The sequence below is a fragment of the Helicoverpa zea genome, chromosome 13, assembly GCF_022581195.2.
Source record: "Helicoverpa zea isolate HzStark_Cry1AcR chromosome 13, ilHelZeax1.1, whole genome shotgun sequence".
Taxonomy (NCBI): Eukaryota; Metazoa; Arthropoda; class Insecta; order Lepidoptera; family Noctuidae; genus Helicoverpa; species Helicoverpa zea.
Window position 1 is genome coordinate 2,810,787 of NC_061464.1, and position 24,812 is coordinate 2,835,598.

Consider the following 24,812-nt stretch of genomic DNA (forward strand, 5'->3'; position numbering starts at 1 on the left):
TGAGATGGTAAAGGAACGTGGGCATCGAGTCCTAAGATTACCGCCATATCATTGTCAGTACAAGGCGATAGAATTGATTTGGGCTCAAATAAAAGGTATGTACTTGTTATTAACGTTAAATACAGTGCGATTATAATGAATTTAAGCGATGGCACAGAAAGAGACCGCAAAAATCACTGTTCCATTTGTGGTCTCACGTTAATTACCATTGAGGTCGCATTGTAATAACAATTTTGACATAAAAACATAATTATTTTAGAAATCTAAGTGTATTTTTTGGGATATATCTATTTTTTTTTACCTTTCGAGTATCGTAATTAGAGACACAATAGAAAGGCATTAGGTGTGCGATCGCCGCCGGCGTTAACTTGGGGATTTAGTAAAATGGGTGTTTAACCGGTTTACCTAGGCTAATGAAGACACATTAATTTGTGTAAAATCCACTTACATATCAGATGTTTTTATTATTTGCAGGTTATGTAGCCAAAAACAATATGTCTCCACCATTCACGGCAAACAAAATGCTTAAATTACTGGAGGAGGCATCCCAAAATGTAACGGCAGAAAATTGGAAAAAAGTAACAGAAAAAACTCAAAAAATTATAACAGACGACTGAAATAAATATATCCGGATTGACCGAATTAGGGACCAAAAATTTATTATTGCGGTTGGAGAAGATTCCGATTCCGATATGGATACAAATTCAAACCAAGAGTCAAGTTCTGACAGTGATAAATAAATTATTATTTTAAACAGACTGAGTTTCATGTACCACTCAGGTTTTTGGTTTTTGGCTGGTTTTTTGGTTTACTGTAAAGTTTAATCAAAATCCGTACAGCAGTTTTTGTGTGAAAATAAACAAACATCCATCACCATCACACACCCATAACAACTTTCACATTTATAATATTTGCAGGATCTAAAATCGGTAATCCGATTTCATTTTCTTTGCCAACTGATTCGATATTACAAAAAAATCGATTAAATTTCGTTAGGTCACATCACTACATTTGTCAAACAAGAACTGTCGAGGAACTCTTCTTACGGCAAAACAACTATAAAGGACCAAAGAAGATTAATGTAAACTATGGCTGTTTTGTGAACTACCAATAAAAAGTTATAATACATAAACAAAACTATTTGTCTCTTTTTAATTTAAGATTATGCCGCCGTAGTGACGTCTGTGCCTGTGCCTGATACACAGTCGTCACCGTCAACATTGGCGTAGCTAAGGGCCCCCCCCTTAGCTACGCCAACACACGGCGGGGGCGGACACCCGAGCCCGACTATGACTATCAGTTATAGTTCTTTCTACCTATAAAAATCGTAAATCTGTGGCAGAGAGCATAATCGAAATTAATAAAATGATCTAGATAACATAATATCTTACCACGAGCATAATAGTTGATATTAAAAAAAAACAATGTGCACAGTGTCAATCGATCAGGGATTCCCCAAAAATTTAATACCCCATTCGCGAATGACCAACGCTAGTCAGGGGATTCCCTCAATATAGCGCTCGTCACCTGTATTGTGGTGTGGATTGGACCATTTATTTTGTTTCCGACGGCATTCTTTTCAATATTCGTTACGTCAACGTGTGAACATCTAGTGCAGTGTTTGTTAATTATTAGATAATTTTAACAACATTTTGTGTATAAAAACCGTAAGAAATTTAAAAGCGACTAATTTTACTGTCTCTATTTGGGTGACACTGGACTTTTTAAAATTTCTTGTGGAATGGGATTTTACAGAATCTCTTCCTAATGAAACGGTCGCACTGAATTTATTTATAACAATTATGTGCCTCAGTTGTTTCATGTGAAAGAAGTTTCAGCAAATTAAAATTAATTAAAAATTATTTGCGGTCAGGGCCGTTTTAACCTATGGTGCAGGTTGTGCGAGTAACCCGGGCCGCGGTCTCAGGTCATAGCCATACCGCCGGCCGCATGCTAACGCCGATAGCGAAAGAATTTTCAGCAAAGTGAATTAAACAAAAACCAAAAACCGCAACAAACTATAACATCGAGAGTAGAAAAGCTTACTAACTTAGAATCTCGGGTGGCTGTTGCCAGAGGTTCGATTGGTGGCCATAACAGCAGAAAAAGAAGATTAAGCTTGCCTACATACATCTGCACGAAATCACGCATGGCATGCTCAGAGGTAGGGTAGGGTGGTGCAAGATTGCGCGGGCGATATAATTGCCCATACGTCATAGCAGGACAACGACGTGAGCTTCGTAGCCAACTTCAGTTGTGTTTTGTTGCCGACCGCAAGTGACATGTGCTCCCAAAAAAAAATCGTATATGAGTGGAAAACAAAAGAGATACGTAAGTACAAAGTTTTTATTCAATTTTGATCTAATTTTATGATGAAATGAATGCATTACTGTACCAAAAATCCATGTAATTTTAGTAATTTGCTGTTATTTTCACAAACATTGCAAGAGCAATGGGATTCAACAGACCGCAGGTGGAACGATTTTACATAAATTTATCTGCTCTAATGGACAAATATAATTTTTCACCACAGTCTATCTACAATATGGATGAGACAGGTATATCGACCGTACCTAATAAAGCGCCAAAAGTATTGTCTAGAAAGGGTAAACGCTCTGTGAACAAAATCTCCAGTGGAGAGCGAGGCACCAACGTGACTGTCGTCAATGCAGTGTCTGCGACTGGTCATTTCATTCCGCCTGTGTTTATTTTTGGAAGGAAGAGCATGAAAGCAGAGCTGTTAGATGCTGCACCGCCTGGATCTGTTGGCATGATCTCGGATTCTAGTTTTATAAACTCAGATCTTGATTGGCTGACTCACTTTAAAGACCACGCAAAACCGACTAAAGAACAGCCAGTTTTACTTATTTTAGACAATCATGTGTCACATTGTACAATAAAAGCTGTGGAATTTTACCGTGCAAACAACATAATTGCGTTGACATTACCTCCACACAGCAGCCACAAGATGCAGCCTATTGATAGAGGTTTCCATGGAGTTTTGAAGAAGTTTTATTCCAGCGAATGTGAAAAATGGCTACGTAATCACCCAGGTAGAGCTATAACAATATATCAGATGGCATCCATTTTTACACCAGCTTTTCATCAAGCTGCAACAACGGGCCGTGGAGTAGAACTCTTCAAATGCACTGGTATTGTGCCGTGGAATCCCGACATTTTCACAGACGCTGATTTCCTGGCTAGCGATGTTACAGAACGAGAAGATCCAGAAGAAAAGTGTGAGCCTACACCAGCAATCATTTCATCAGTACAAATAGTAAACGTGCATGGTGAGACTGTTGAAATTGATCCACCAGAGCCCGGGCCTTCTAACTCTCAACCAGTCAATTTACTTCCTCCGAAAACGATTACAGTACCTGCACCTGAATTTAAGAAGCCATCAGCAGATTTAGAAGCGAGATCTTGTCTTCAAATAAGTTCAGCACCGTTGGCTGATCTGATTCCGTTGCCAAAATCGACGCAAAAAAGGAGTTCTAATCGGAAACACAAAAAATCAGAAGTGATTAGTGGTTCACCATACAAAAGACAACTAGAGGATGAAAATAAGACTAAATCTGAACCAAGGCCGAAAAAGGTGAAGAATGTAACTAAACCAAAAACTAATAATAATAGGAAGATTTGGAGATGTGGTGGATGCAACGAAGTGTATAAGGAACCAATTGTAGAAGACTGGATACATAGACTGCAATACATGTAAGGAGTGGTGGCATGAAAAGTGTTCTGATTACAATGGCTCCGGCTTTTATTTGTGATGTGTGCGTATAATATGTATAGTCGCGCAATCTTATCGATCCCAATGCGCAATTTTACACCTTAGGGTGTACAAAATTGCGCTATTTCCGTTTCGAGATTTTTGATTAATTATTTAGAAGATTATAAGTTTTTGTTCCTATTATCATAATAATTTGTTGCTATATTAGTTTAAGTTAATTAAATAATTGATTGGTCTCAGACAGTATAAAGATTTTTTATTTTATGGCCTATTGATTGAAAACTGCGCAATCTTACACCACCCACCCTACCCTAAATCAAAAAAGTGTAAATGCTGTATCTGAAGAACTATGGTTGTAAACGTACGAGACCACATTGGGGCAGAGTAGGAGACTTACCGACGCTGTTAATTATGCAGCACGAAGGTCAAAGATAAGAGTAGCAAAATAAAATGCATTAAGTGTAATGCCCTTTGGATGACGCCTTCCTTTGAACAATTTCACAGAAAATAATGTCACAAATTGAGCTTGCATGTGTATTTACAGGCTTCGACATTTATCTAATTCATAACTGTCAATTTGCTTTACCTTTAGACATGACACCCACATTATATTGCCTCAAACATAACTCAATAAGTAATAAGTAGACCACTTACAAGATTAAAAACTTTCTTATTATAATTATCATTATTCTAACCTAGGCGTACTGCTAAAGCATTAAAATGTTATTTAAAAAATGGATGTAGTTATAGAAAGTTTATCAAACGTATATGATAATATTCTGATCGACAAAGACGTACAAGCTTGGTTGAAGCCTTGGAATTTGATTGACAGTTTATTTATCTGTTCAAAGTACAAGATACGGGACAATGTGATCTCTCCGAATAGTTTCTTCTACAATATTATATCAGTAATAAGTGGCCTTATACTAGCGTTAATCTACTTCTTCTGCAATTTGAAAGCCTCATTTTACGTTACCTGGGAAGGTTTAGCTTATGCTAAATATGTAAATTACAGTATTATGGTCGCTGCTTATTTCATCGGAGTGATTTTGATATACTTCGTCAATATTAAGCAAAAAAATAGCAACGTAATTTTCGCCTTAAGAATTCAGCGTCTATGTGAGATTTTCAAAATCCATGGCAAGAGTTTAAAGAATTCAATTCATATCAATTGGATTTACGTAATTGCTTTGAATTGCTATCATGTATTTTGGGTCTCTTTCTTCCACTACGCCTTTTCTTCTTATGGTTTTTCTATTGAAGAGCTAGTAATTAACTATTTTAATATTCAATTTGATATTAGTGCATTATACGCCTCAAGAGTTATGAGACTTACGTGGCAAACGCTTACAACTTGGGTAGGAGAGGTAAACGTAGAAATAACCGAAGAAGAAGATAATGAGTTCTATTGGAATAAAATGATTTCTGTTTATAAGACAATACTTGAAACATACGACATCGCAAGAAAGTCTTTTCAGTTGTTGGTAAGCAAATAATTGTCTATTATATTAATTGACATTGTTTCTGATCGCAGGAAATTGAGATCAAATTATTGTGGAATATCATTTTGTGTTTTTTATTTCTTGCAGATTTTAAATTATGTTTTTCATATGTTTGTAAACGCCCTATTGTCCATTGGATTGCGCATTGAGATAGGCAAAGCCACCGGGGGCACTGGCATGGTAAGTTGATAACCGGTTTTCTATTTTCTTCTAAAACATTACTTTATACGGAATTGGTATAATATAGTCACCACTAGAAACCCACTAGACCACTAGAAACAAGGACTCAGTAGAATTCGGCCAAAACTAAAATGTAGATTTTCTGGTCCTGACCGGACCGCTTAACGGTTATATAACAAATTGCTTTTTTTTAGTTTGCACTAACAGCATTCATATCACTTTTATGGCTGGTGAAGAATATGCTGATACTAACAAATTTGAGTATAGAGAGTGAGAGGTTTTACACTGAATTAAAAGGTGTTAGACACATCTGCATACAAATAATAGGATCTAACACATGCTCAGGTAAATTAATTCTCTCTTTTATGTGTGCGTGTAATTTATGTAGAAGTGATTTTAAATGGTTCATCCACGTTCAGGTTACCATTAAATTTTTGGTACAAAGCAATAATAAATTGACACGAAACGTCCCGCTTACCTATTTGTAGTTAGGGGGAGAGGGGAGGGAGGGGGAGAAAAAACCTTTCTTATTTCGATAGGCAACAATAATACGTATATGTTATAAGACAATGTCATTTACGGCTGTTTTCTTGTTCACAGCCCTATTAACTATCTAAACATGTTAATAAATCTTTTTCGATTACAGACGTAAAAAAACATATCTGCAAGAATATTGTACGAATAGAGAAGACCAGCTTTAGAAAGTTCGACGCGTGTGGTTTGTTTGTCATAGACGGAGCGCTGCCAATGCAGTTGTGTGGTCTTATCACAACCTACCTGATTGTGATATTACAGTTCGAGTTTCTTTAGTCCTAGGTAGTTCGAAAACACTAAATAAAGAGTATAAACTAGCTTTCAATACCTAATTAAGCCACATCATATTACACATTTAAATCATTGTAAAGAAGGTTGCGAACATTAAAACGATGGTCAGATACATCCTTAGGAATACAGAAACATGAGCAGATGTTTCTGTACACACTCAAATAATGGGCAAACTCTGAACGTCCAGATATGACCAGTGATCAGTTCGAACAAGAGAAAACATTTTCTTACATCTTTTAAAACAACATACCCTAAACCCACAAGAAATTGAAAGAATTATTCGAGACATTTTTAATAGAAAACACAATTTTGCAGGCTAAAAGTGTCTAATATCTAGAATTTCAATATTTTTAGCAAAATTTGAAAAAGACTGCCGGACCACAACTCTGAACCTCTTGTGAATTCACTCAAAGAATTTAAAACCCTTAACTTTTAAAGATTATTTTTGACTAAGAACAAGAACCTAACGGCAAAACTGACTTATCACTAATCATAAAATAAATAAATAAATGATACATTTTTTCACAGAACGAACGACAATATGTCATCACACCAACAAAAGATACTCCGAGTATAGAAACATTTTACCAACATTTTTTTTTGACCAAATCACCTAAATACGTATAGATCATATCATTACGACACGACTATAACAAACGATGCGACGACGACGGAAAACGATAAAATTCTCTCTTCCTCCTCCGAGCCTTTTTCCAAAACTATGTTGGGGTCGGCTGCCAGTCTAACCGGATGTAGCTGAGTACCAGTGCTTTACAAGAAGCGACTGCCCTATCTGACCTCCTTAACCCAGTTACCCGGGCAACCCAATACCCCTTGGTTAGACTGGTGTCAGACTTACTGGCTTCTGACTACCCGTAACGACTGCCAAGGACAAAGGAGAAAACTATTAAACTGATTTAAAAAATATATGTAACGAGGTTTTGATGAGTCCAATTTCAAAATTGCCACTGATATTTTACATTACATTAATTTTTAACTAAATTAATATGAAGAATGATTAATTTTTTTTTTTAAACAGAGATTTGAGGTTATCAACAAACTAAAGGTTTATTTGGACATACTTTTTTCATCAGTATTTTTAAGAATACACAACTATAAAACGACTAAGGATTTTGGGAGAGGATTTTGCCCAGCAGAAAGGATGGATTAAGACATCTTGACAAAATTGACAAACATATCAAAGAACGAAAAACCTGATTCATAAAGAACACACGAACAACTATTTGTTGATATTCATAATCGATTTCAAAAAAAGGGGGAGGTTCTCAAGTCGTATTTTTGCATTATTTTATATTAAGATAATAAATTCACCACAATTGCAGCACTGACGAAAAAACACTGTTCTTCCATTGTACAGTGACACTTTCCAAAACATTAAAAAAAATATATATAAAAGTACACTTTGAATGCTTGCTGAAGACCAGCAGTCGTGGCATGTGCGGTCGGCAGCTAGCTTTCAAAAAGTACCTTAAAATTTACCAAGTTAGTCAAGCCGCAGGTTATAAAAGGTTATATTATTTGAATAAATAAAACAATTCTTAATGTAATAAAGATATATACAAATAGCTTACATTAATTGGTTACCCCAAACATTTACAAAATGTATCAAATGAAGCGGTAACTAATTAACATAGCCTAGACATTAAACACCACGTTAAAAACTGGCTTTAGTATCAAATACAATAACAATTATCATTTGAATTTACAAAATTGTTTACATTACATAATAATCTTACTAGTTTCATGTTTGGACTGGATGTGGTAATCTGTAACTTGATTTTAATGTTTGGAAATTGTATAACCCAGCACAATTTCGTGTACTTGCCGCCCATTGGTCAAATCGGCTATGGTTCAGCGGTTATCGTTACCGATATGACCGATCCATCCGTTGTTTTTCGATTATAGATATTTTGATATAATTTATATGAAGCTAATGTTAAGGGTTCATCTACACCGTGCAAGTAGCTTAAGCATGTTGAGGCACATGCGCAGGTTACATGCATTGTAAAAAAAATACCCACCCGCCTGCTCTTGTCATTTGTCACTTGCGCTTGGTAACTTGCTTCAGCTATATGCATCGTGTAGACGCGCCCTTAATCGAAAAACAGCATGGATCCGTAGTACATCGATAGCCGCCGAGCTATAGCTACAGAAAAACACCCTGCTTTTTTCTCAGGCACACATACATTATCATCTGCCTAACCTTTTTGCATCTTTGTGGGGTCGAATCTAACCGGACGCAGCCAGATAACAAGGAGCGACTGCCTATCTGACCTTCTAAACCCAGTCACACGGGCAACCTCTTGTTAAGATGGGTTGTCAGACTTTTTAACTTCCGATTATTCGTAACGACTGAAAAATATGTTCAAATGACAGCCGGGACACACCAGTTTATCGTGCCTTCCAAAACACAGTAGAACTCGTCATGACAAGATCATCATCATCATCATCATCATCTCAGCCATAGGACGTGCACTGCTGAACATAGGCCTCCCCCTTTGATCTCCACAGATACCTGTTGGAAGCGACCTGCATCCAGCGTCTTCCGGCGACCTTTATAAGGTCGTCTGTCCACCTCGTTGGTGGACAGACATGACAAGATGGTGACCCATCAACGTACCCGCCGCGCCAAGCGTTGCTTACCCTTATGATCGATCGATCCACGGGGCTTCGACTTAGCCACAAGCTCTTCAATAACGATGTTATGACATTTACAATATTAAATGGGCAAATTCATAATATGTACTTATATGAGTGGTACAATTTAACCGATTTCGATGGGCCTAGCCGGAACGACTCTTATAATTATATTTGATGAAAAACATAATATCAAAATTTTACTTCAGGATATCTATGAACACATGCGATCAGTAATCGCTTATAAACATAAACTTTTCTGTAAGTCTGTTCGGACTAGGCTTGCGAATAAAACATGGGTTCAATATTATTGACACTAAGTAATAAATACGAAAGTTCGTGAAGCTGTATGTATGTTTGTGCCTGATCTCTCTCCGGTCGTGTCGGATTACCGTCCCATCGGGTTATGAGAGTGAAGGAATAGGGAGTGTACCTGTGTCTGCGCAAATGCTTGTGCACTATAATATGTCCTGCGCAGTTGGCTAATCTCCTTACATGAGAACAGCCGCCGTAGCCGATAATCGGCTAGGAGGACATCATCATGTTTGTTACTGTTTCACGCAAAAACTACTGGATGGATTTTGATGAAACTTTTTGATAATGCAGCTTATATATCTGAGTAACATATAAACATACTTTTTATTAAAGTGAGGAAAGCAGATCCCCCGGACCGCGGACGCGTAATATTATAAAACTCAGTCCTCTGCTGCGTCAGTCTGTTCACGAACAACTTATAGACAAATAACCGGATTTTCATGCAGTTTTTACCAATACTCAAAAGATTCATGAAGTTTTTACAATTTATACCCTTGCGGAGGGGTTACTAGTTTATTACAATAGGCATGGCGAATGAAAAAGTAATTAGTCCGTCTTTTAGATAACTCTAAAATAATGGGCACATATTTTTTCTTTTCTTTCACAAACAAATAACAGCAAAGGTACAACACGATTGAATTTTGTTACGTCACTTTTGAGTACAAATTTTACATAGACGTGACGTCACGAGCCCCCACACACAATCTTTGTTGCGTTATCTTAGCAAACATTAACAGCCTTACTACAAAAACTTAAGCATCTGTTGAAAACTTAAAAAGTGTCGCTGCAAAACGGACCTTATTTCAACGTCATAATCTATAAAAAAAATAGACAAGAGTTCAACAGACGTTTAAAAGTTTTTGTGGTACGACGGTTAATATTTTGTTAAAATAAAAAATACGTGTCCAATATTTTTCGCCAATCTAAAATGCGGACCAATTAGAATCACGATATTTTAACCGCCTATTCAAATAAAGCACTATTCTATGATTGTCCAGTGTCGTTTAGCACGTGGCACTTGCGCGTACTAACGCCAATATCATTGTTTCCCTCGCTTGCCGGGCGGTTTCTGTAGCTGGAAGCCGACAGACGTGTCCGCTTGGGAGATACCGAAGCTAGTATTCAACGAAGAGTTTAGAGCAGGCGTCGATTGCGGCTGCCATGAAGGACCTGGGAATGGAAAAAGTGTTTTAATAATTGGGAAGCTACTGTAAATAATCATACACATGAATCGCATTAAATACTAAATTTGCCGAAGGAGACTTCTTGGAGAATACCAATGTCAAAGACTTTTTTACAAAAAACTAAACAGACTTGAAGTCGGTTAAATGTATATGTATAATGTCACGTTAATATTATAAACGTGAGAATTGGAATGAACCTTTTATTTCTCATCTTCTCAGCAACTGGCGCTACTTTCAGACTTTCTCTAATGTAATCATTCCTCACTTTATCCATTCTTGTCACACCAAAATCAAAATCAAAAGTCATTTATTCAAAGTAGGCTGAAAATCAGCACTTTTTGAACGTCAAATTTACAAAAGACACACCCCCCAACCAACCCCAGCAACCCCAGCGGGGCCCAGTAGGGCCAAGGCCTGCCGGGGCTGCGGGTTGTTCGAAAGTTACCGCGGCCCTGGTACATAATAGGCCTATGACGGAACACGACGGGTTTTAGTCAGTAAGAGTCTGACACTCCCTCACCGCTGCTAACCCAGCGGGAGGGGTCATAAGCCCCCAAAACGCCCGCCCTTCACCATTTCCTATGTGTTTTTGCTGTGAAGAAGTCCAGCAGACATCCAACATTCACGTGTTGCAGGCCATTAGTTAATATAATAATATTAGCTTACCACTGGCGTCTACCGACGGGAACGGGGACATAGCACTGCCAACATAAGTAAAGGGAGTTGGTCCCGCCAACTGCTGCAGGTTACCTGTAAACAAAGATGTTATATTAAGCTGCGTTTTGAATGCTAGCTACCCACTGCGACTGCAGGAACTCGGGCGATATCTGAGCGCTATTGCACATGATAGACTAGATTAAAAAACGTACATTTAACGATCTTGTTTTGACCAAAAGGCTAGCGACAACCCTGGACAAAGGAGGAATCATTGACATCAAGCGTGGCAATGCTAACAGCCTTATTGAGAACAATGAAGCAGACTTTTCACTATGGGATATAATCATGTAATATAATATACATTACATCCTGAGATATAATATTTTATGGCTTATTATTTTCCGAGTGACTAATAACTTAAAAGTCGACTAAATGTTTGCAACAAATAAAATAAATTGCCAGCGATTAGATATCATATTGTCTACAAATTATTTACGATTGCAATAAGATTGTAGACTACCCTATAGACCAAATGTCAGACCAATATCATACCAATGAAACGTCATTGGAATACGATCGGTCTTATATTAAAACTGGTATTGTGATTCAATTGTTATCCAGTTGTTACATTATTAACATAGCAGAATCTAGCCCCTGTACTAACCTAAGGCAGCTCGAGGATCTGAGAGTACGGCACTTCCTTGGCTGATGTCAGTAAAGGCACCAGATTTCAACTTCTTCCTGTTGGTCTCGGCATCCCGAAGGATTTGGTCTAGACTTGTACTAGCTGTAAGTAGAAAATAATTATTAAATATAACATATAGTATTTTTAGGGTTATTTTGTCGTCAGGTAAGTTTTACCTAAGACGGATATTTTGTACATACTATACGAAACTGTCCTATTTATTCCAGCTCTAATGATCTTTACTGCATTAAAGCAGGGCACCGAATTTATGAACCGATTTTAAAAATTCTTTCACTGTTGGTAAGCTACACTATCCCCGAGTAACAGAATGTATTTTAGTCGGATACGGGAAGTACATACTTCCCCCAGAATACGACTGAAACCGCAGGATAGTTCAGCAGATGATTTTTACGAGAACAGTGATGCGGAGGAATACCTGGACGCCTAATTAATATTCTTTTATATACGTTTTTTTTTTTGTATATTGGGTGTGTCGTGCATAATCACATTAAATGAAATGCATTAATATACTGGTTAATATATGTCGATTAACACAAAGAAAAAAGAAAAATACGTAAAAATAAAAAAATGAATTTATCAAACAAAGTAAATAGGATAAAAATGTGCGAAAATAAGAACACCATATAAAAGTCAGTCATTACAAACAACTGAAATTCTCCCTTGAAAACTGACAGCTGTCAACTGATCAAAAGCTTCGATACTCCTAACTTGTTTACACATGATGTTGTAAATTATAAAAACTAAAAATGACTCCTGTGATTATTTTTTTTACAATTCGCCATAGAATGTCATAAAGTATATGCGGTAGGATTTAATGTGATTGTGAACGACACACCCTGTATAATATTTTAACTTCAAAAAAAAAGAAGTTTAAGTTTGTATACATTATAGTGTCAAATATTTGTTTAACAATAAAATTTCAATAAATGTACTCACGAGACGGTGCATCGAAGACGTTGGTTGGATCCTTGAGTATGTACTTGCGTAAATTGAGGTATTGTTCCTTCTGTGCTTCAACTTGAGTGTGGACGGCTTGTAGGCGGCCCGCCAACGCAACTAGCGACTCATGCATACGTCTGATACCCATTGTCAACTCTGTGGAAAAGAATAGGATAGTTAAGTCCCGTGTAAATGGTAAACATGTGCTTAGCAACAAAGTTTAATCAACGAGTTGCGGAGGTGTTGTCAATATGTTGCTGGCAACATTGTGTGTGGCTGAGTTGATAACAGCATGTTGACAAGCTCTCGCTTGATGAGCTTCAACATTTATTGCTACTATACCGGTTTTGTGGGAAAATGTTTCATACATATTTAAAGTTTTGTAAAGTGTTCTAATAATAAATAAATAACCTAAACATTTCCACACAAAACCGGTTTAGCGGTTTGACTGTCGGTGGTTCAATATCTGTATACTACTGAAATAACAAATAAATAAACATACCCTGTTCACTAAGCAGTTTAGGCGAAGATTGCATCTGTTTGTCCGCGACGTCCATCTGTCTGCGGAAGGTGATCAGCTGTTGTTCCAACTCAGCTATTAACTCCTTCACGTAGGCCGGCGGAGCGGTGCCTTCTAACTCCGAACCTATAGAAAACAACAAATATTTTAACATTTCTAGAGGTTCTGTTATGAAACCAAGGAATCCTTACTAATATTATAAATCGGAAAGTGAGTTTGTTTGTTTGTTTGTTTGTTTGTTCCGCTTTCACGCCGTAACTACTGAACCGATTGCTTTGAAATTTTGCAGACGTAAAGTTAGAAGTCCGGATTAAATAATAGGGTACTTTTTATCCCGAAAAAAATAGATATTCCCGAGGGAAAATAAAAATATTGTTTGCTTGATGGATGGATTGTAGATGGCGCTGTGTGTCGTTTAAAACAAGGTAATATATTGCAAACGAATATAAACATGTAAATTTAGAAGCTAAATGATACGATAATGAATCCCCGAAAATGAGGAATTCCCGAGGGATGATGTACAATTTGTTTAATCGTCTAAACTGTTTTTTTTTACATCTACTTATATATTGCAAACGAATATGAACATATAAATTTAGAAGCTAAATGATACGATAATGAATCCTCCAAAATGAGGAATTCCCGAGGGATGACGTACAATTTGTTTTATCGTCTTAACTGTTCTTTTTACATCTACTTATCCTGAAATAACTATAATTCAACGAATTACTAATTGGTATAAGTATTAGTTAAGTTATTTAGTTCTTGAGGTATGCGATAGATGGCGCTGGGTGTTTTTAAAACGTGGTAACGATGTGTTTTTAAAATACGTAAGAAGTGCAATGATATCTCGCGCTTTAACCTGTAGCTCATTGTTCAATCGCGAGCTTCCCGATAGCTCGATAGATGGCGTTGTGCTTTTCTGTATCGCGGTGTTAAGGTTCGCCGCGAATTAGTCTTAAGGTGTTTTGAAATCAGTGGGGCCCAGTAGGGCCAGGGCCAGCCGGGGCTGCGGGTTGTTCGAAAGAGATACCGCGGCCCTGGTATATAAAAGGCCTAGAACGGAACACGACGATTTTAGTCGGTAAGAGTCTGACACTCCCTCACCGCTGCTAACCCAATTCCAACAGACCTCCCATTTCAATTTAAAAGACTACAATTTCCTATAAGGGTTTCATTTGCAATGACCATTAATAAAGCACAAGGCCAAACTCTAAGGGTTGCTGGAGTACACTTAGAAAAACATTGTTTTTCGCATGGTCAGCTCTATGTAGCGTGTTCCTGGGTTTCCAGTGCCCAAAATCTGCATGTTTTTGCTCCACAAGGGAAAACGTATAATATAGTGTACCATTCAGTTTTGGTTTAACAACTAATCGTATCCAGCGTTACATCGCGCTTCTTAAATTTTTCCGTGGGAATGAGAAGTTTTCTTATAGTTGTGATTTATACCGCAATATAACCGAATTCCACGCGGGCGAAGCCGCGGGCGGAAAGCTAGTAAGCAATAATTTAAGTGCTGGCGGAGTGCTTTATCAAAGTTCCTACAATTTGATTGTGATCCGGTAAAATAAACCAATACATTCGGTTGCATTTGAATTGTAAGAACTTTCGGAGTCAAACATCAAAAAAAGTTTTGAGGTATATTATTACCGCGATCTCAAAGATGATGCCTCATATCGAATGGTAACTTAGTAGTAACGTGAGGTAAGTGTACTAATAATATTATTTTCGGTCTCTTTCAATCCATTTTAGATCCCTGACGCGGCGGCGGCGCGAGTGTGCACGGCCGCGGCTCATGTTCAGTCCCTGAGCATAGTTACCGGGTGTGGTGTAGTCCCTGGTGGCGGTCTCGGCGGCGGCGAGCGCGGCGGCGGCGGCGGCGCGAGTGTGCACGGCCGCGGCTCATGTTCAGTCCCTGAGCATAGTTACCGGGTGTGGTGTAGTCCCTGGTGGCGGTCTCGGCGGCGGCGAGCGCGGCGGCGGCGGCGGCGCGAGTGTGCACGGCCGCGGCTCATGTTCAGTCCCTGAGCATAGTTACCGGGTGTGGTGTAGTCCCTGGTGGCGGTCTCGGCGGCGGCGAGCGCGGCGGCGGCGGCGGCGCGAGTGTGCACGGCCGCGGCTCATGTTCAGTCCCTGAGCATAGTTACCGGGTGTGGTGTAGTCCCTGGTGGCGGTCTCGGCGGCGGCGAGCGCGGCGGCGGCGGCGGCGCGAGTGTGCACGGCCGCGGCTCATGTTCAGTCCCTGAGCATAGTTACCGGGTGTGGTGTAGTCCCTGGTGGCGGTCTCGGCGGCGGCGAGCGCGGCGGCGGCGGCGGCGCGAGTGTGCACGGCCGCGGCTCATGTTCAGTCCCTGAGCATAGTTACCGGGTGTGGTGTAGTCCCTGGCGGCGGTCTCGGCGGCGGCGAGCGCGGCGGCGGCGGCGGCGCGAGTGTGCACGGCCGCGGCTCATGTTCAGTCCCTGAGCATAGTTACCGGGTGTGGTGTAGTCCCTGGCGGCGGTCTCGGCGGCGGCGAGCGCGGCGGCGGCGGCGGCGCGAGTGTGCACGGCCGCGGCTCATGTTCAGTCCCTGAGCATAGTTACCGGGTGTGGTGTAGTCCCTGGTGGCGGTCTCGGCGGCGGCGAGCGCGGCGGCGGCGGCGGCGCGAGTGTGCACGGCCGCGGCTCATGTTCAGTCCCTGAGCATAGTTACCGGGTGTGGTGTAGTCCCTGGCGGCGGTCTCGGCGGCGGCGAGCGCGGCGGCGGCGGCGGCGCGAGTGTGCACGGCCGCGGCTCATGTTCAGTCCCTGAGCATAGTTACCGGGTGTGGTGTAGTCCCTGGTGGCGGTCTCGGCGGCGGCGAGCGCGGCGGCGGCGGCGGCGCGAGTGTGCACGGCCGCGGCTCATGTTCAGTCCCTGAGCATAGTTACCGGGTGTGGTGTAGTCCCTGGTGGCGGTCTCGGCGGCGGCGAGCGCGGCGGCGGCGGCGGCGCGGAGGCGGCGGGAGTGCGCGCGGCCGCGGCTCAGCTCGCCACTCAGCGACAGCACCTCGCGCAGTGTGGACTCCGCCTCGCGGGATACCTAAGCCGACAATCTTCATTACTGTCAAATCACACCAAAAGAGTCGCGAAGGGCAACTCGAACGGGTCTATGACCGCGTCGCCGCGAGAATGCCGGCGAGTTTTTCATGCGATAGTAAGGCTGCGGCTCCACTGAGGCGGAGACGAGCGGAGCTGCGAGGAGACGTGTGGGGATCGACCAATCACAATGACCATGAAAATGAAGAGATGTGGATTTCATGTAATACAAGTACGAACGTATTATTTTTATTCGTTTTAATTATAAAATTAGACTTACCTTGTACAATGGCTTGACAGACGCCCTCATTACTTCTGAACTAAGTGACTTCTGCTTCTTCACAAATTCCTTAAACGACTCCACTGTAGTAGAAATTTCATTTGGCAATTTATTTTGCTTTGGCGGTTCACCTGGGAAAACAATGAAATTGAGTAAAAAAATGCGACTCTTTATTGACGCAATATGTATGATAGGAGGGAATTTTCACATGGAATTTTAGCATAGTCATGGATGCAAATGTCAGGTTTTTAAAAACAATGTTATAAAGTGGAAAGACCTTTTATTATTATACTTTACAAATTACTTTATTTTTAATTCAATACAAACACTTTCAGTTTGTTTGCATTGAATAGACTACAAAATTAGCACATTTTAAAAATTCCAACACTATTCAGAAACTACATGCAGATGCGAGTGAAGCAGCTATTAACTTTAACTTTAATATTACCATTAAAAATAATAAGGATATTTACTTACTTTTAGCATCAGCAGTGGAAGTATTTGAAACTCCAATACCGCTTGTATTTGGGGCTACACCACCCAATCCGAAGCTTGGTGCTGCTACATGAAATAAAAATAAAGCATTTATTTGCATTATTAATATAAACAAACTAATATCACTACATAGTATAAAATAAAGTCGCTTTTTCTGTCCCTATGTCCCTTTATCCCTGTGTCGCTTTGTAGGCTTAAATCTTCAAAACTACGCAACCGATTTACATGTTTTTTTTTTCATTTTAATAAAGAGAGTGATTAAAGAAGAAGGTTTATACGTATAATAACATACATAAAATAGTGGGGAAATACTGTCATCCCGTGCGATGCCGGGGCGGGTCGCTGGTAATAACAATAATTTGCAAAATATGTATGTTTGTAAATGTATGGTTTTGTAAGATGGGATATATTCAAACTATTATTTTAAATACATACCTGAAATGGAAGGTTGTGTGCCCGTAACACTAGTTGTACCCAACTTTGCACCTAAAAATAATTTAAAAATTATTTGCATGATGAAGAAATATGTTTTTACTAATTTGGAAGGAAGCCTAATAATGATTATTATGTTATAGTTCAACTGATCAACACCACTGGGAGCCACCAATAAGTTTGGCGAGAACTATACTACAAATAAATTAATAGTTTAAAAAACATTAGAAAACGCGCTTTTATAATACACACTAATCATGGTCAAAGTTCATTACAAAAATGTTCTAAATAGTCCAACCAAAACTATGATACAATATTCCATGAAGTCTAGTTCTTGTCTTCCGGTCCATTATCGGAACTAAATACAGCTGCCCAATATTCATAACTCCACAATCCTTGGAAGATTGTTAAATCTGTTATGGTGTGTCTAGACGGTGCATGTAACTGGAGCAAGTTAACATGCGCAAGTGACTGTGTGGCGCAAGTGGGTATTTTGCTTTGGTACATGAGCAAGTCACTGGATCCGCTTGTTTTAAAAATGCATGTAACCTGCGCATGTGCTTCAATATGCTTAAGCTACTTGCACCGTCTTGACACACCCTCACACCTTCATACAGGTTGACCAAATAAAAGCGTGTTAACAATAGCTCACCGGGACTTGGCGTGATAATATGATAGCAATCCCGTTTAGCACTCATTATTTTATAGCTGCCCTGCGGTTCACATTGTATCGGACTAAGTTCAAAGTTGGGTTTAGGAAGCATGGTGGGCATCATTTGGAATGTTTGGGTGACCGGTATAAAGGGACCATTCAACGGAGAACCAGGGTTCGGAAACATTATACTGAAAAGGAAGAAGGGAAAGGATAGGTAAGTTGAATCAATTTATTTAAGAAGGAAATAGGTAAGTATATACATTATTTTAAATACAACATAATATATACTCCATTTGAGTAGGAACATAACTGAAAATAGGAAATCTTGACATGACTTTATACATACATATTAAAGAACTGTTTAAAATAATAATTCAATCCAAGTATTTGTTTTTATTTTAAATAGTTATATACTGATTTTTATAAAGATAGTTTATCTTTACCTACACAAATGGAGTATGCTTATGCTTATTATTGTATACAGTATTAGTTGCAGAATTAAAGCATTTTGTAAGATAATAAAACTTTTTATCATACATAGATTGTTTGAGAATGTATACTATTTCCTTTTTATTTAAACTGAAACTAAAAAGGATTATGTCAGTAACTGTTGTTGTTATAACACCACATAGGAGACCTAAACTAGGGCTTGTTAGGCGATTAAACCTGCAGCTCACTCAATAAAATATCTTTTAAATAAAAAGCATAACTTACCAAGTAAACTAGTAGTAGTTGTCGCTGTACTCGTAGAACCGAATACTCCAAACCCAGTGCTTTGCTTAGATGCTGCAGTCCCAAAGCCAAAGCTACCGAGGCCACCAAGACCTGTGCTAGCCGATGTTGCTGGTGTACCAAAACTTAGCCCTGAAAACAATTAAATGAATGTATTATCTTATATTTCAATGTTAACTCTAGACTCTAGTAAGTATGCATGCATGAAACATAATCATCACCAAAGCCTTTTCCCAAAATATGTTAGGGTCGGCTTCAAGTCAAGTGTTTTACAACAAGCGACTGCCTATCTGACCTCCTCAACCCAGTTATTAACTCCATACCTTTTGGTAAGACTGGTTGGTTCTTTACCCTCTAGGCCACCACAACTTTTATTAATTTCATACATTCTCTTTAACAGTAACCAGATTATGGTTTGATTAGTGTTATAGTTAAATGGAGTATAAGGTGAGTTGACCCTGTAGCCTATTTAAGTAAGAACTAAAGGTAAACAACCTTGACAGGACTTTTTATATCGGGTGTGTCGTTCACAATCACATTAAATCATATCGCATATACTTTATGATATTCTATGGCGAATTGTAAAAAAAATAACCTAATCCATTCAGTGGTTTAACCACAGGAGTCATTTTTCGTTTTTATAATTTACAACATCATGTGTAAAGCAGAGATAAAGTTTGGAGTATCGTATGTTTTGATCAGTTGACAGCTGTCAGTTTTCAAGGGAGAATTTCAGTTGTTTGTAATGACTGACTTTTATATGGTGTTCTAATTTTTGTACATTTTTATTCCATTTACTTTGTTTGAAAAAAACATTTTTTTATTTTTACGTATTTTTCTTTTATCTTTGTGTTAATCGACATATATTAACCAGTATATTAATGCATTTCATTTAATGTGATTATGAACGACACACCCGATATATTTGACAAATAAACTACTGATTACAGTAATGATTCAATAATTGAGTCATTTAATTATACAACAATTTAGTTTTTATCTTGAATTTTTAGATAAAAAGACAAAAAGAAGAGTGATTGTTAATCTTTACTTTAGTGCCTATTCAAATTCAATGGAGTATAACAATCAATACATATATTTTAAGATGTAGTAAAATTGAACCTGTGCCACTTGTAGCAGCATTAGAACCTGCTCCAAAGTTCAGGCCACCAGTCCCCAACCCTGTGCTACCAAATGCTGGCGTTGTGGTACCAAACGTAGGTGCAGCACTCGCACCAAATGCAGGTGTTGTTGTGGCACCTGAAAATAAAAAAGTATAATTACATTATACTTAACCATTGTAGATTGGAGAGCAGGTATACATGACTCAATTGATTTTCTATTGATCTACAATTAGCGACATACAAGGTGGTCAAGTATAGATCATGTATTCTTTTAAGTTTATGTAAGACACACTGCAAATAAATACTTTGAGAATGAATACAAGTAGAAACTATTCAATATTTAAATTAATAAAAAGCTTAAAGCTTAAATTGGACAGCAATAGAGTGTCAGATTGTAACAAATTGGAAAGTATTGTTTACATGAATAACAAAATATAATCCTAGGATGACCATGTTGGTTGTACACCATTCATAAACGGAGATCAACCCGCTGCACAGAACATGTTGTAGTGCACAAGATAGACCAAACAAATGTTAGGTTCAGTCAATGTTGAATATATTTGCTGCTCCAAAGTTAGCTGTTTGATGCCTCACACATTTTAATAGTGTTTTCTTCATACATTTTACACACAAGTAACACTTTTCAACAAAAACCAATAAGACATTATAACAGTCTACTTTAGTGTTTTATGAAATATGATAAACAAACAGCTCAGTAACTAACCAAAGCTAGGTGGCGCTGTGGATCCGAAGGCCGGTGTCGTCGTGCCGAAAGCTGGTGCTGCTGAAGTGGCACCGAATGCCGGAGTTCCCGTGCCGAAGGCCGGTGCCGCAGCCCCGAAAGCTGGAGTCGCGGTAGCACCAAATGCAGGCGTCGACGAAGCCCCAAAGGCCGGGGCAGTGGATGTAGCGCCAAAAGCAGGAGTAGCACTACCAAATGCTAGCGCTTCTGTCGCTGGGGTGCTCCCAAAGAGGCCAGACGGCTGCGAGGTCGCCGTCAAACCAAAACCGGGTGTCGCCGGTCTAAAAAGGTAAAAAAATGTTACAATACACAAAACAATTACAAATACTTACAGTAAAATAGCTTTCTTTCAATGCCTAGATAATATTTTTTGATGATTTGAGGTTATGTTAATGACATTTACATTATTTTTTAATTTTTATCACACGATTTTTGTTCATAGATATTGTCAAAAGTTTGGTTATGAAGGAGTATTAACAATAGAGATTGTATTAAGAATTACTGTGAAATACTGTAAATATAGCTTTGTTGAACTTACTTGTTAGCGCCAAAGTTGAAGCCTCCTGATAATCCTGTCGTAGCAGGAGCACTCGACGGAGTGCCGAAGGAGAAAGACATATTCACTTTTGATTCGACAACGTATTCAATATTTAAGTTTTGTTTCTAAAATGTAAAGAATTTAATTTCCCTCACAGAATTTAGGGAAGATAACGGTAATAATTCAGAAAAACACAGTGCAACAACGGCCAGCCATATCTTTTTTCTCCCTCTTTTGCACAGATTAAATAAACTATAATGTCAGTCACCGCGGAAAACCATAGACTAGGAATCGAGGGAAGAGTGATTGGGTATAAGATGGGTATAAGAGTATAACATCAATCTGTCAGTTATTTTGAGCGTTTTCTTGAGAATTTTCTCGGAATTCTCGGAAGAAATAATTTATTCTATATTTTAATTTAATCAAAGCAAATAAAAATGAACCATTTAGCTTGGGGTGGACATATTGTGCGTTCCTGCAATGTGATTTTCAAAACAACGCCTGTTAGTATGAATATTCAGTTGCGGGTAACAAAATATCCATCTGCTAAAATAAGTCGGCTTAGCCGTCCACCGGCTCTCACGATTGAAAAACAATATCGTCGGCTACCAACAGGAAATTTAAGAATAGAAGGTGCTATATCGAAACGTGGTAAAATTAGGAATTCAGTTTTATTTTTTTAATGTCATTATGGCGGACCTACAATTGGTAGGCTTAAAGAATGATTAAATAAACGAAAAATAATATAATAACATTCTTTGTTTCTCTTCTCACAGAACTAAGTATCTAGAGTTATTAGATATAGACATTTGACCAGTTATTTGAATAATGCGTCATGTGTCTCTGCAATTCATTTCGATTCTCGATTTAGCTGCAGAGTGAAGCACATCTGACTCACACAATCTCGTCATTCTACGCTGCGCTGCATCTCAATTGTCCCCAGGTGGTCACGAGTGGATACCGCGTTGTGACCAGGAAACGTCGCATGCTCAACCTGTAGACCTGGAGCCCGATTCTCCTAAGTTAATAATGTCAAAATTGAATAGAAATCGAATCGCAATATGCTCGCAATAGCAATTTTAACCATGCATGCGGGCATTCTGCTACTAATACAAGACCATTCGTATTCCAACGACATTCGTCGTTCGTATTTGCGATTGGTCTGATATTTTGGTGATTTTGGTCTATAGGTACGGTAGGCTGAACTACACACATATTGCAATCGTAAATCATTTGCAGGCGAAATGATTCATTATTGAATGACAGAAAGGGATAAAAACGTTTATTTCAAAGAAAAAATAGCGGAATGCCACATAAGCTTCAATCGTAATCGAGTCGTGATTGGATCGCAGTCGAATGTGAATCGTATGTCGCTAAAGTAAAATTAGGAGAATCGGGCCCCTGCAGTCAACTCGCTGTGTGCACGTTGACGGTTTATAAAAACCAACCTTTCGAGTATGTGTGTGTGGGTTCGATTTCAGGTCAGACAGTAGGAGGCAAGATAGGCAGTCGCTCCTCGTAAAACACTGGTACCTACTAAGCTGCATCCGTTTAGACTGGAAGTCGACCTCAACATAGTAGGGAAAATGCTCGGGACATGATGTGTTGATTAATTTAGCGCAGATCGATAAAACCCATGAATATTTTTTTTTACTACACCAGGCGAGGCGGTTCGGGTCGGGCTGTAATGAGCTGTGACCTTATTAATGGCCCAGATTTCTGGAAATTTAAATAAATACATGTACCTAGGTTAAATAAGGGAGTACAGTCAAACCTGGATAAATGAGAACTGGATAAGTGAGAAAACTCTATTAGTGAGAGTAATAGCCAGGAACCGTCATTTTAAGCTCCCAAAACCTCTATTAGCGAGAAGCAGAAACCTCTGTAAGAGAGAGTCGTTTTTCCCTCATAGACCTCCGTTAGTGAGACTGTTACTTATCTATACCTCTATAAGCGACAGTCGAGCTTTATTTACAAAAACATCTGCAATTTTATGACTCATTCTTAACTTTCGTGGCACCATTGTTTTTGTATTGTTTTCTCGTCAATATTGTACCTATTCTATTTTGTGAATTGAATGCATTCTTTTGGAACGGACACGTGTGCCTGTGTACCATCCTGGTTGTCGGAACTATAGTTATCAATTGCAAAGGAAAGTTCAGTTCTGCATCATTTCAAAACGCACAGATTCCGGAAACGGAAATAAAGATCATTATAATGAAGCTAGCTTCAAATGGACGGAGACGGTCCATCAGTACTTCGAAGACACGGCGGTTGTTGATCTAGCAATATTCGACAAAATATATGAGTTAGAGAAAAACATTCGAAATACTAAAACAGAAACTCATACGAAATTGACGGATTTTTTTAAGGGTAAATAATTTCTAAATAAAATAAAATTACATAGTGCATTAATTTTTGTTTTGTTTTCGTAAGCATTTAAAATATATACACAATATATGTTGTGCATATGATGCACATAATTCTATCATATTACATATGTATCTACATATTTACTACATTCGTACATTCTGTGGTTTGTTATTGCTGTGTACCTCTATAAGAGAGAAACGCTACCTGCATTAGCGAGAAACTCGGGTTAGTGAGAAACCTCTTTAAGCGAGAATGAGATTGTGTCCCCTTGAACTCTCGCTTATCCAGGTTTGACTGTATATAAGGAAAGCGCGTAAAAAGAAGAAATAAAGTGTGACGGCACAAGAAAATAAGGATTGTACACATGCCGACAGTGTGCCCCTAGCGTAGGTCCGCCACTGGTCAAATCGATGATTTGACGACTTAAAATGGTTCAGTTATCGTTATAATTAAATACTGCAACTCATCGGTATTACCGTATTACAAATTCATTTTCACATTGATATACATTCATAAATACGTAGTTATACGAGAGACAAGCCTAATTTATTTTATTACTAGGTTTATGTGTATTCTTTGAAATAACTGTTTATATTCTTTTTTAGTACTTAGGGATACGTGAAAGCGGAAATGTGGAAGCTGAATTTGTGTTCCTCAAATCCAATTTAACATAGTTATATTATAGTAGTATAAACACTAGTTAGTCAAAACAAAGCATTCGATAAGCACTTAGTGGGACCTCTAGACAAAGGCTTTACAATATTGAAGTTTGATTTGCCACGATTCATTAGGTACGATTTCAATCCCAAGGCAAACCGAGGGCCCGAGTGTTGCCCAAGTTTAATTGACTTTCAAGATTTTTAATTACAAACTCGAGAAAAGATACACCGGAGAGAACTTGAGAGATTGAGGGGACGCATTTGGAGTGTATTTAAGTACTGGCAGTTATAAAAATCTGATAATAAGGATGAAATTAAAAGAAAAAGAACGAGTTAATTTTCTGCCGTGAAACGGCTTTAAAAAAAATATGCTCTCTTATGAGTACGGAAAATAGCATATGGAAAACTAGTTTCAAAATTATACCATTCTTTTTTTAGGTAAATAAGAAGTACAATGTGTTTGAAAAAACTAAGGTACCTACTTTCGGAAATCGCATAATAATTAT

At 38.7% G+C, this 24,812-nt stretch overlaps 2 protein-coding genes and 1 pseudogene across 3 annotated transcripts; 2 read left to right on the forward strand and 1 right to left on the reverse strand.

Moving 5' to 3' along the window:
- The window catches only part of LOC124636025, a 47,968-nt pseudogene extending 47,228 nt beyond the window's left edge, over window positions 1–740 (forward strand).
- A 4,012-nt stretch (window positions 741–4,752) lies between these two features.
- Window positions 4,753–6,225, forward strand: LOC124635870. Its single transcript, XM_047171822.1, has 4 exons — window positions 4,753–5,217; window positions 5,323–5,415; window positions 5,610–5,760; window positions 6,062–6,225. The coding sequence occupies exons 1-4, from the start codon at window positions 4,753–4,755 to the stop codon at window positions 6,223–6,225; spliced, it is 873 nt and encodes a 290-aa protein (XP_047027778.1).
- A 3,459-nt stretch (window positions 6,226–9,684) lies between these two features.
- Window positions 9,685–21,504, reverse strand: LOC124635792 (nuclear pore complex protein Nup58-like). Of its 2 annotated transcripts, none has more exons than XM_047171747.1 (13): window positions 21,275–21,504; window positions 20,719–21,017; window positions 19,993–20,130; window positions 18,853–19,002; window positions 17,487–17,537; window positions 17,034–17,114; window positions 16,557–16,687; window positions 16,130–16,280; window positions 13,202–13,345; window positions 12,697–12,855; window positions 11,719–11,841; window positions 11,064–11,147; window positions 9,685–10,383 (listed from the first exon to the last, which is right to left on the reverse strand). In XM_047171747.1, exons 1-13 carry the CDS (start codon window positions 21,352–21,354, stop codon window positions 10,253–10,255), a joined length of 1,722 nt encoding a protein of 573 aa, XP_047027703.1. In that variant the 5' UTR covers window positions 21,355–21,504; the 3' UTR covers window positions 9,685–10,252. The 2 variants fall into 2 exon arrangements, with proteins under 2 accessions (XP_047027703.1, XP_047027702.1); XM_047171746.1 differs by having other exon boundaries at window positions 17,034–17,117.
- Window positions 21,505–24,812: the final 3,308 nt, after the last annotated feature.